Source organism: Halyomorpha halys, unplaced genomic scaffold (assembly GCF_000696795.3).
Source record: "Halyomorpha halys isolate HHAL.00 unplaced genomic scaffold, Hhal_1.1 Scaffold660.1, whole genome shotgun sequence".
Taxonomy (NCBI): Eukaryota; Metazoa; Arthropoda; class Insecta; order Hemiptera; family Pentatomidae; genus Halyomorpha; species Halyomorpha halys.
This window is the reverse complement of record NW_027105545.1, coordinates 11,277-24,588: the sequence shown is the minus strand read 5'-3', so window position 1 is coordinate 24,588 and position 13,312 is coordinate 11,277. Positions and strand designations below refer to the sequence as shown.

The window sequence follows — 13,312 nt, the reverse complement described above, 5'->3', positions numbered from 1 at the left end:
ATTTAAGATTTGTCTTTTAGGCTAAACTGTTTCTCTTCATGTAATATTTTTGAGGTTTTTTTTTTTTTTTTATATAATGACTACTGTATTTTCATTGTACAGAAAATTGGATATTGGGGTTAAATTCTTTGAAATCATGAGTTTATATGTATTTAAATTCATTAGAATCCAAAAACCATTGAATTGTAATCGCTAGTAGAATAGAAAATCTTATGAAGGTTTAGTAGTTATTTATTATTCATATGAAATGGTTTAGATAGTGTGAAAATTAATGCTTCAACCTGTTATATGTGACAAACTGATTTAAGAATATGTTTATTGTAAGATACAGAACAATATATCTCGAGAAACCAGGTAATTTTATGTTTCTTATCATTTTCTTGAATTGATAAGAAAGATAAAAGTAGTGTAAATTCTGGACGAAGCAAACATAGTGCTAGTCTTCATAGAAAATACCTTCATACCAGTTGTGTAATGTGTTTACCAAGAGAAGACATAAATCATATTCTTAGTGATCATTTGAAATCTAATAATTATGAATTCATTTCTTGTGAAAGTTTAAATACTGAAGATGTATCAATTGGCTTTCTTAGTTCTCAAGGGAAGATATGTATTAAATTCAGGTTTGAAGGAAAAATACAGAAGCTTCATATTTTTATAAAGACATTGCCACAATCTCTTTATCACCGACAGAAGATAATTTTCAGTGGTGGGTTCCATAGAGAAGTAGAACTTTATAACAAACTATTAAACAATTTTCATGAACTTATTGTAGATAATACTATTCCTAAGTGCTACTTAGCAAGATCTGATGATATTGTTGTCCTGGAAGACCTTACTTTCAAAGGTTTTAAAAATAAAAATGTTTTTGAGCCTTTGGATCTTTTACATTGCAAAAAAACATTAGAAACAATAGCGAAATTTCATGCTGCTTCATTTATTATGGAAAAAACTGCAGCATGTAAGATAGATGAACTAGTACCTGTTATCAAAAAAGAAGTTGTGATGTCTAAAGATAATAAAACTTATAAGAGAGCATTTAAAATAGGAACAAAGACATTAAAGAAGATTACAGAAATATATCTAGCTCATTATCCAATAGATCTAATCAATAAAGCATTTCAATACATGGAAAGTGTAGGTGATAAAATGAAAAGTTCTGAACTGTATCCAAATGTTCTATCACATTCTGATCTTTGGTTGAATAATATCATGTTTAGATATGATGATAATGGTAAATTGATGAAAGCATGTATTCTTGATTTTCAAATAGCAACTTATAAAGCACCTTCTTTTGACATTCAGCTTTTTCTTCACACGTGTACAGATAGAGAACTTAGAGACAGACACTACTATCTGCTATTAAGGCATTATTTTCATTCTTTGGGAGTGGAACTATCATTCTCAGATGTAAGTATAAATGATATTATGACATGGAATGACTTTGAAAATATGCTCAAGGAAACTCTACCAGTAATAATTACTTTATCTCCTTTATTTTTACATTTTGTTTTAATGCCACCGGACATAATGAAAGGTATAATGAAGGATGATGATAAATTTAAATATTACATGGAAGAGGATCGAACTGACTCAATTCTTCTAGCAATGCAGGAAAATGAGCACTACAAACAAAGACTCCTTCAAGCAATGACAGAATTTTTCAACTTTTTTAATTCCAACTGAGCAAATTTAAAATAATTTGACATTATTTTATCACTACATTGGTACACTACACTACATTAATTACTTTATAGATTTAATTCATATGCCATGAATGATGAAAGAGGCTAATTTCTTGCAGAATGAATTAAAGATGCCGTTATTGCCTCTTATTCTTTATTAAAACTATATATACTGAGGGATAAGATGGTCCAAATAATGTTCAAAAATGATCTCAAAATAGTAAAAAATTATTCATTAATAGCTGATATTTGACTCAGATTGCACATCTCTATCAGGTGACTGTACAATGTTTATTTGAGAAATGTTCTAAAATTATATAAATGTATAGCAGCTTTCTTCTTTTTCTCACTAGGGGAAGTTTTAACAGCTTTCTTGGTGTAGTAAGCTCAGAACATACATTTCAGAGATCTGAAGCTTAAAGGTACAGCCATGTAGATGAAAATTATTAATTGTTCTGCCAGATTATTTTCAGGCTGTTAAAAAAGTTGTAGTTTACCTGACAAGATTCATTCTGATACTCTAGCATTGGGTGAAATCTATGGACACACAAGTATGCAACATCAATGTTTGATGATGATAAATAGATTTAAAAAAACAAGTGAACTTTCACTGACAAAACAGAATGTATCAATCTCAAATTTCCTATTGCATTAAATGCATTTTCTTCTTAAGAACAAGTTATAAGATATTGAACAAGTTTTTTAAGATTTTGTTTTTTTAAAGAGTGTACTAAAAGAATAAATCAATAAAGTATTTATTGCAATAATCTCTCATTTATTTCATCATTCCTTTCATTTTATATTCTTCCATAACAACTAGAATTACTATGACTTTACTTCTATTTTTAATGTTCTTTTAATTTTTCGTATAAGATTATCAGTATCTGAAAAAGTGCAATTTTTTTTTCATTTTCAAGATATTGAACAAATAATTGTAAATTTCTCATAGTTACATAAAGAAAATGAGTTTTAGTTAAAACAAATTCATAGCTCTTAAAATCAGTTTTGAGAAAGTACTTTTTGGAACTGAGCTTATACTTTAACGAATAATTAAGCCATCTAGTCAAAATCAACAAAAATTAGTGAATAAAATTATTAAAGTAAATAATTCTATTTGCAGTAATATTTTAATAGTATGTTCACCAACCCTATTTAATTCAATGCCTACAATATCAATTTTATACCATATTTTAATTTGAAGTTGGAAACAATGTGAATTAAGAAAAAAATAATTAGATCCATTTAGTAAATTTATCTCTTTCTGCCATGCTGTAGCATTTGGGTGTGAATCAGCAAATTAATTATTTAAATTAACTATTGAAGATTTAAAATGGTTTTATGCAAATAGAACTCTAAAAGAAATAAATATATAAAATTTTCCTTTTGTTTTTAGAAAAGAAAAAAAATAGGCCACTTTTTTTTATCACTTAATTTTTGAAATTATTATAATAATGTTCATATGAAATCAAACCTTACTGAAAGAAATTGATCCAGTGCCACTTTTAGATTAAGTATCTCACTTGCTATCTTAACTGATATGTGGCCGCCTTCATCTCTATTAATATTTTAGAGTACTTAAAATAATAATGAAGATGATAAACAAATCAGTTGTAAATTGTTCAAAGAATAGATGAATTAAGGAGAAGATTGTCCGGGTGGCAGGCAACAATAACACCGAATAAAGAGTAAAAAATATATTTCAGTGTTATTACTATTTCTGTTGTTTACTGCTATTTACTCGGTGCTATTCTTGACTGCAACCCCAACCATCACCTTTATTGTTAATTTGGTTGAGAATTCAATTTATAATGTGAATAAGCAAAGTGAATGATTTAAAAGAAATAAACAGTAAACACAAAATTTAATATTTTATTGAAACATAGTTACAAAACATTTTCTTGAAAGTCCACATTTGGTAGCATATAGCTCAAATTATTGATCATATACGAATCACATTTTTCAGTTGAATTAATCAACTTAAAATATGAATTCCACAATTTTTCGTTATTTAAACAAACAGTTCCTCCTCCTCTATGTTCCTGTGATTTCTGAAAACAATTATGTTTATAAAATCTCAATCTGTAGATTGCTTTGATTAAAACAAATAAAAAGATATTTCTCTTTATAAAAATGTCCAGAAAATGATTTCCTCGAACATTATTATTTAATTAAAAGGAAAGATGCCTTTGCATAGATAATTCTTTTGTCTTAGGGGAAAATTCATTTATGCACAAAAACTCACATGACAAGATATAGATTGCCTAATATTTAGTGTACTACTTCCTGAGGATGAATTGTAATCCCAAAACATTGGACTACTAGAGATGTTGAAATGAAAAAAATTTTAATAACCAGGAAGTGAAAGAAAAAGTGTTTTTATCTGTAAATCAAAATTTTCCTAAATCTCCATGCATAGGTTATTCAAATATAAATAAACAAAGTGCCTAGAAAACAATAATTTTGATACGAACAAACAAAATAATTTATTTCTTGAAACTTAATTATAACAAAAACAAAACTTCAAGATTGTTGTTACACCTAAATTAAAACAAGTAAAAAAAAAAAAATATTTTTGGTCTTACTATTAAGATAGGGAAACTTTGTATTCATGCAGGGGAGAGAAATTTTATATTGTTATTTATAAATCATATTCATATTTATATTACATTATTACATTTAAATTTTAGACAAGAAACAAATTTGGTTTAGTGTCTGCTTGTTGGTTTACAGTCAAATTTATATTCCTGTATAATCGATCGAAACATATTTCCAATTTTTATGATAGATGGTAGAGTTTAAGATAAAAGAAAAATACTGAAAAAGTACAATTTGGCGTTTTTTTCTTTTATTTTATTTGTTTCATGAAGTTAGAATTCTAGATACAAAGTTGCCAAATCCAGAATTTGATTCAATATCCCAAAAATAAAAAGAACCAAGCAAGAAAAATTTTTTTTTAATGATATTACGCTTGATTCAATTATTATGCCTTGTATTCTGATCAGGTATGAGTAATAGATTTTTACAACCTATTCTTGAATGGAACAGGGCGATATCACTATGGTTAGAATAAATATAATATGGCTCATGGCAGACAATGTTTTAAAATGTTTTCTACAATTTCTAATTATGCCGAACTCAACCTAATTTGAGTGCTGGGAATACATGCAGATATACTAAATGAAAGTTGAAAAGAATGAAGGAGTATTCTATCAGAAGTTAACATATCCTGACGCCAATTCTAAAACATCATAAATGTTCTTGTTTTTTTACTGTAGTTTTTGGAAAGGAAGTCACAAAACATGCTTTACAAAAGTAGTTTTTTTTTTACCAGTTAAAATTATATATCTAAAACATATTCAGTTTATTTCAATTTTCTCCTTTCAAATAAGCTTAACAAATCAACAATTTAAATAAAAATTTTACATCTATATACAAAATGTTTTCATAATAATTTTACATAAGTGGAATTATCCATGTCGATATGCACTGACAAGTGTGTTGTCAAAATCATTCTATTGTGTTTCAAAATTATTCGGAGCTAACTGAGACTTTTATTTCAGATAATGGATTTTACTTTGGATAAGTATATTAAATTGGACAAGAGGATTTACCTTGCCTTCCTAAACCTCCCGGGGGCATATGATAATGTACTGTGGATAGAACTTAAAAAAGCCCTGTAGAAACAGGAGTAAACCAAAGTGACAGCCTTAGCCCATTACTGCTTTTAATATACATGGACAGAATAATATGGGAAGTTAAACTAAGAAGCCTGAAACTGAAAGCAAGAAATTGGAAAGTGGATTTCGTGTATATCGAGACTTTAGTATATACCGATGACATTCTCATAAGTAGAGAAGCCTTGCAAGGTGCCACAAACATGAGATGAAATGATTAACTATCTTCTTCAAAAAAGAAATTATAACTTTAAACACTAAAGTTTTGATGTTTTTATATTGTTATGTAAAAAATGTATAACATATAATTATTTTTGTTATAAATTTGTTTTGTTTTTTATTGCTCAGTGTCCTTCTAACATCAAATAATGGGAAAAAAAAACCTAAAAATAGACAAATAAATAAAAAAATAGTAAATTTCTTAGTAAAAGTTTAAGTAAATTTCCAAATACTTTTGACACTCAGCCAATAGAATACTCCTCAAGTCTCCCCTTTAGAAGGGATTGGTTCTTTAATTTCATAATTTGTCCAAGCTTTTAGTATACTAAGTATTGGGTAAATGCAATAATATTTACAATTTTGAAATGATTGTTCCATTCTCTACAGCTCAGAGTGTAATGGAAAGGCCTAGATTAGTCTATCTCAATTATCTCTCAGTGGGAGAGGTGAGTCTGAGGGACCCACAGAAATATTTTAGTATATTTGATTTAATAACAGGTAAAATCTATAGCAATCATATAATTATTAAATGTTAATCAATGAAATTTTGTATTATTAACTAAAATTTGTTTGTTCTTTAAAAGTTTTTATAAATCCTTTTTCTAATTCTTTAAGCTTTCAATTTCTTCTTTACAATATTATCGAAAAAGTGGCAGCTTCTAAACATCCTATGTTTTCTATAGTTATGTTTCTTTCAAAATACATTTTGGTTACAATTACAAAGTGTAGTTAATCTCCAAATTTAAGTAATATGATTAATACATATAGTGAATGGTATGGCTACTTACAGCTCTGTTGATGTCTCCAATACAAACCCAGGGGTTAGCTTTTGAAGCGGCTATAGCAAGCTTAGCATGATCATTATGGGACGAATAAATAAGATTAAGTTTTGGATGAGTCATTGACATTATGTTAATTACTCTGCAAATACGGTTACAAAATAAAATAGTATATATGTTTATTGGTAATATTCAGTTACAGTTGAAAATATTCCTTTCTATTAAAAGAAACTTTTGAGGAAAGTATGAAAATAAAAAAATATTAATCTAAAATACCTGTAGTCACTATCACAATTGGAAGGAAGGTATCCTCCATTTATCCAAGTTTCTGTGTATAAATCCTCACCAAGAGTTTTAGCGACCCATTCGTAGAGATCTTAGAATAAATAAACATAATAATAATTTAAATGTTTTTTATTAATGTTCAATATTAAAAAAAATAAATAAATAATGTGTATTACCTGTATGAAAATCACGTGATTTTGCAAATCCTTGAAATTCTACTCCTTTTTTACTAAAAATTGACTTTTGGAAATTAAAAGGAGCTTTGATTTTTAGCTTCTGATTATTTAGTGCTGCTGTTATTTTTGGGTAAATTTTTTTTAATGTATCACTTAGGTGCCATTGTTGAATGTTTGGTTTATTGTATTTGAAGAAGTCTCCTAAAGTATTATATTTGTTATTAATGATCATATCAAATCTTGTTTAAAATATTTAGTTCAAAGATTAAATTAATTGTTAATTTTAATGCAGCAATTCAAACAACAGGGAAAATCTATAACAATCATATAATCATTAAATGTTAATTGATCTAATTTTGTATATAAATATCTGATTGTTTTAGCTTTCAATAGAAAATGGTATAAAAAGTGATAGCTTCTAAACTTCCTCAGTAATCAATCCAAAACTTCGAGAAGCCTGAAATGACCAATAAACTTAATAATTATTAAATTAAGGGACCCCTTCCTCACCATGACCCATTTGGAACTTTTGTAAGACCTCTTTATATGGAGATCCCACCGAAACTTTATGCTCCTAACGAAGTGTTACGAACCGTAACAAAGGTTAGATTTTCAGGTTTACTTATTGCCAATTTGAAGTGTTTCAGTCGGTAGAAGTACTTAAAATTTGCATAGAATGTGCTTTTTCTTCATTCTTTAGGCAGAGACGGCGGGTAGAGTCTTCCACTAATTTCATCTTCTTCAGATGATATTTAGCGGATAGAGGCCCATATGTAAACCAGCTATTGTTTTCAACTCAAGGACCACTATTGAGGATTAGGTTAGTGATAACAATTCCACAGTTAATACAATTATTTAATTTAGCTCAAAATTATATTATTGAAGCTATAACTTCATTTATAGTTAATGTCCAAGCTATTCTTCCTTGACATAAATCACAAATTATATCCCCCATGTCTTAGAAAATGAATTAAAAGGTCAGTTATTCTTACAATTAAAAATATTCACATGGGTAGTTCATATCGTAGGGTTACAATCATTTCAACGATTAATTTAATCGGGTTAATTTACTTTTTCTCAAAAGAGTCAGAGTCAAGATGCTTCATTACAGCAAGGAGCTGGCTTATTCTTCAGATATATCTTTTTAGACATAACAAATAATTATAATGCGTGGGTCTTCTATCACTTGGATGTATACCTGTATCTGGAAATCTGAAAAGAGCATTATAAAGGCGACCATCAAATAGATCATGGAGTAAGGGCTTCCTTGTACTAAGATGTGCTTTTAGGGGTTATAATTAATGTGTTATAGCTAAATGATTTTAGCTAATCTGACAGGTTGATATGTTCACATCTCTTAACATTACTCCTCCAGTTTATACGATATAAATATATGAATAAAAGTTAAAAGTTTGTAGTTCCTGCTGGCATCAATCAAATTACTTCCAGAATTTTATTATTCTTAATAATTTTCTATTTGAATACAAGGAAGAAAATTTAATGTCTTTAGAGTTCTAGCAATCCTCAGCAGAAAAAAACTCTGGGGATACTTCTTTCTTGTCAGCATCTCTTCTCCTTCTGTTTTAATAGACCGAAAAATTTCTGGGTCTGAAGCAATATTCTCTATTATACCCTCTTCCACTTTTTTCTCCCATTCATATCAACTTAGTCTGTTTCTATGTATTGCTTCTATTAGATCTAGGTCATTACAAAAATTATAGATTTATTTCTACTTATTCACTATTTCTGCACAATTTCGATAGATCCTCTTTCAAATCTTTTTTTTTTTTCTAAATGAAGAAAGATTCAAATCTCTGATTAGTTATTTGTTTTCATATCATTCTTTATATGAGATATTGTATTTATTTTTAGAATGAATCAGTTTGCTTTCTCAAACAATTTGTGACACCTAAGTTGTGAGTCTACTTTTTCATTATAATTTTGTATACTCACAAACAAAAACCCTGAGTTTAATTTTAGTAATATAATAAAACCACAATAGTTCTGTATTAATTGTTAGAAATGTTTAGATCCACTCTGTAGGACACTATCAGTTCTACAATAAGATAATATTTAAAAATAACAACACTACATTTAAATATAGAAAATCTAAATACAAAGCATTTAATGTGGTAAAAAATTATGGGGAATTACATATAACAACTAGATATTTATAGATACCATTTATGAAGTTAAATATATAAGCTGAAAATATTAATTGTGAGAATAATATGTACAGAATCAGTATGGCTTCAGGAAGTGATAATGAATTGGTGTTGAAAGGAATAGGTTTTGAGGTGGTTGCTCTGAAATTGATGAAATTTTCATTGGGAGTCATTTTATTCTAATTTAATTTTCATGTTTTGTTTTGAAACTATAGAGCAAGGGACTTTAGTTATAAAAATTATACTGACCAATCAAGTCTAATTCTGTCTTATTTAGGGATATGCATAAAGCACTCTGCCCATATCTGAGACCTGTTTTTGGATATTCATCTTGTAAATACTTTGGTACACTATGAACCAACCAAAAGCCACCAGAATTTCCACCCCCAATAAAGCCTTTGGTGTGCCCACAAGTATAACATTCTACATTTCCCTCATCATTGTATGCCAACCAAAGCTTCTGCAAGAATAGATATTTTTGTATTAAAATACATTTATAAACACTATAGCTAACTAAGTTGAACTAAATGTTTAAAGAAGATATTAAGGAATGAGGGAAGAAGAAGGAGAAGAGAATTTTCTTTTCTTATGAATAAAAGGAAATAGTTAAACTAAGTTCTGAAAAATAAAATGGCGAGGTTTTGTTGTAGAAAATTGGTATTATTATTTAATTTGTAAATAGTATAGTAAATAAAACAGTAGATGGTGACAATATGACACAGCTTCTAACAAAAGAACAGGCATGTTCCTTTGTTCTGAGGGCAGACGGGCATGGCTTCTATTAACGAAACATCTACTTTTGTCTGTATTTATAAAACCCTCCCTAAATTGCACAACAGGTTTACCATATATCTTTCAAAAAAATAATACCTCTCGCTGATCTCAGCGAACATGAATAGAACCACTGGTTTAAGTTTTATTTAATGAAAATACTAATGCATAATATGTTTATTACTATATTGTAGTATTTAATTATGCAAAATAAAGAGCTTAGTTGTGTTGTCCAAAAATTTTCAGAAATCTAAAAAAAAAACATATCCTTTATGGGATACTTTATTTTTTGTTTGTATTTCTAGCCAATGCATAATTAAATTCTTCACAGTCATTCAAATAAATAACTTTGGTTCTTATACAAGCCACAGAAATAAAATTCCTTTGGAAAGCACTCTATAAGACTAAATTTGACTGAATGAGAAATAGAAGAATAAGAGAAGAGACAGGACACGAACTGCTAATAGAAAGTATTCATTGAAAATAATTTGGTTAAGTCATGTAAAAAGTATGACAATCAATGGATTAGCAATTTGGGAAGCAAAGACTGAAGATAAATGAACACTTGATTCTTGAGTGTCTTCTCATTTGTTCTAAGAGTGTAAAGACAATTTTAGGATATCTATTAACAACTGAATAATTAATTGATTAAAACTAATCAATTATATAAATTGTTAGTATCAAATAATAATTAATTAAATATATTATAATATATAATGTTAAATTTTATGTACATTAAAAACAAATCCTTTCCTCTGAAAATAATCTTACATCATCTTTATTCTTGTCATTAAAAAATGAAATTGTATTAGCAATAATAGAGTCCTCGCCATCTATGGTCCTTTCAGAAATTTGCCATTCATCATCTAACTGGGTGTCTGTTATATACATATAACCTTCTCCCCTTTTTATTAATGACTTCTTTGCATATTTGATAAGGGGAAATTTATAGACAACAAACCTGGAATCAAACATTTATTAATATTGAACTAGATATATATTTTAAATTTTATTATCATCAATAATAATTGTTTATCAATACATTTAATAATTTAATAGTAACATATAGTGATTTTATTCCACTATAACCAATGATTTTAGGAACTGATAAGATGACTACAGTCATTGATAGAAAATCATCTTAGAATATCTTTTCCTAATAATGACTTTATCTTTACTATCATAATAGTTCAGTTATTAAATTACTTCCCTAATGGTTTTCTTAGAAATACTAATTCCAGTGAAGGAAGCCAATACACTTCAATTGTTCATATGATAGGGGAGGAAAGGACAGAAATTTGTTATAGCAGATGTACACTTTCTTATAAGTTGTGATTTAAAATTGAGGTTTAAGATCAACCTCAGCAAAACATTTTGTCTCCTTAAGTATTGGTCTACAACTATATTTTTTATCCTACAAATTTCAACCATACATAAAGATATACAAACTAATTTTATTCATTAATGGAAGAGTATTTTCTTAGTATATCAATTTTTGTGAACCTAATTCTTCTTTTTTATCATCTTCATTTCTTTTTCATTTGTCTTTGACATTTCAGGGTCTTTTCTCCATTATCAGAGGTTACATTATCCTTTTTTCAGTTTTATCGTTAATTTTATACATATAATTATATTTTGTCCTACTTTATCATGAAACTTATCCTACTTAAACCTTCCACATAATCATTTAACTTTGGAAAAAGAAAATATAATTTCATTTTCTCAACTATCATAGGTACATAACATTTTTCAATATATCACCAACTTTATAGAATTTAGGTTCTTTTGGATTCAGAAATTTTATTCTTATTAAAATGTCTGATCATTTGATACCATTTATGCATTTTGTATTCCCCCAACCTATACTTGGCAGACTCATAAATTTTGACTTATAATTTAGATAGTTTTCATTAAAATTATAAAACATTGGGGTGAAATAACTGTTAGCCCATTAATAACAGTCATGTCATAGTCATAATTAAGTGAGGTCTTAGTTTTATCTCAGTAGTGTAATTAGCCAGTTCTTTTGTAATGATTCCAATTTGTTTAAACAATCGTTCATTGTGTGTGTTTTTTTTTTTTTTTACAAATAAACATTTTTTTTGCAATTATTGAAGACAGATTTACATATCTGAAGTATCGATTCTTAGATTATCAAAAGTTTCGAAACATTTATCAGTATCTTAATATGGAGCAGGGTAAGCTAAAAATTAAAAAAGCTAAAAGTAATTAAAGTTTTATGATTCTTGAGATCATTAATGAAGGAAAGGAAGGTTTTGAAGATAAACACCAGGTATTTCAAAGTTTATATATACTATAATTACTTCACCTGATTTTGAAAGAACACCTCCCAATATAATGCTTTGTTCGGAAATAATACAAAGTTTTTCTTTCGGTCATTTAATTTCAGTGTAAACTTATGATTTTCAATATTAAGTTGATTTATTTTTAAATGTTGTAATTTAAGGGTTTATTAAAAAACTTACTAAATATATTACGTTTTTAATGAACATTACAACTTGCTTATTGAATATGATCTTTAAATATTTTCCAATTTTTTTTTAATAATTATTTTATTGTTATTTACAACTGTATAAAAATATATATAACTAATAACTTTTCTGTTCGTGATAAAATGACATGATACAAACATGTGGAAAATCTACACATTGATAGAACTCCAATTCCACTTTTAAATATATAAAGACTCGAGTCTAGTAGTAAATATCAAAGAATCTCATTTCTCTCAATATGCTATAAAATGTATATATTAATACAAGACAATCGAACTACGAAATAAGCCGAAGAAACTATCTAAGCATTATGGCTAATATTACAGTGAATTTAGAATACAATGGTGTAACACTTTACACTTTTATAACTATCTACAAAATATGGTTATGCTAGTTACATTTATATGTAGGGATCACAAGGAATGAACTGGCCGATCAGGCTGCAAGAGAAGCACTCGCGCTTCCTGGACAGGGTAAAACAATTTTAACTCCACCAGAAATGAACAAACCCCTTGAAAAGGAAATCAAAGATAAATGGCATTCTGTGTGGAGTGAAAGCCCAAGGATTAAACTGATTATTATTAAAAAGGACGTCAAGCCCTCCAGCCGCAAACGTCGTATAGAGGAGGTCGTACAGGCCAGGCTGAGAATAGGTCACACGAGGCTCACCCACTCCTATCTGATTTCAAAAGAAACGCCTCAGTACAGCCAGTATTGCAACAACAATTTGACAATTAGCCATATTTTCCAAGAACGTCCATACTTCACATCACACCTCAATAGCTTAGGATTAAACCCAGATATTTCAAAAACCCTCGGAGACGATGATAAAACAATAGAATTAGTGTTTCAGTTTTTAAAATCAAAAGATTTACTGACAAAAATATAACATTGAACGGGGAAAAAATAATAATAAAAATAAAAATAAGAATAAAATAAATAAATAAAATAATAAATAAATAATCAAATTTAAAAATAAATAAAATTAAACAAATATAAGCAACATTAAATAAATTATAAATGGCGTTGATGACCAATGAAGTTT

At 27.8% G+C, this 13,312-nt stretch overlaps 2 protein-coding genes across 2 annotated transcripts in view; one reads left to right on the top strand and one right to left on the bottom strand.

The window, feature by feature from the left end:
- Nucleotides 1-429: 429 nt before the first annotated feature.
- On the top strand, nt 430-2,440 carry LOC106685118 (uncharacterized). Its single transcript, XM_014427638.2, has one exon. It carries the CDS (start codon nt 475-477, stop codon nt 1,684-1,686), a length of 1,212 nt encoding a protein of 403 aa, XP_014283124.1. The 5' UTR covers nt 430-474; the 3' UTR covers nt 1,687-2,440.
- Nucleotides 2,441-3,534: 1,094 nt separating this feature from the next.
- DNaseII (deoxyribonuclease II) overlaps nt 3,535-13,312 on the bottom strand; it is a 12,434-nt gene continuing 2,656 nt past the window's right edge. Inside the window, exons 2-7 of the mRNA XM_014427651.2 lie at nt 10,526-10,715; nt 9,233-9,443; nt 6,819-7,019; nt 6,634-6,733; nt 6,367-6,499; nt 3,535-3,733 (exon numbers count right to left, since the gene is read on the bottom strand). Coding sequence (XP_014283137.1) covers nt 3,569-3,733; nt 6,367-6,499; nt 6,634-6,733; nt 6,819-7,019; nt 9,233-9,443; nt 10,526-10,715 — 1,000 coding nt within the window. The 3' untranslated portion in view covers nt 3,535-3,568. The remainder of the gene's footprint in view (nt 3,734-6,366; nt 6,500-6,633; nt 6,734-6,818; nt 7,020-9,232; nt 9,444-10,525; nt 10,716-13,312) is intronic.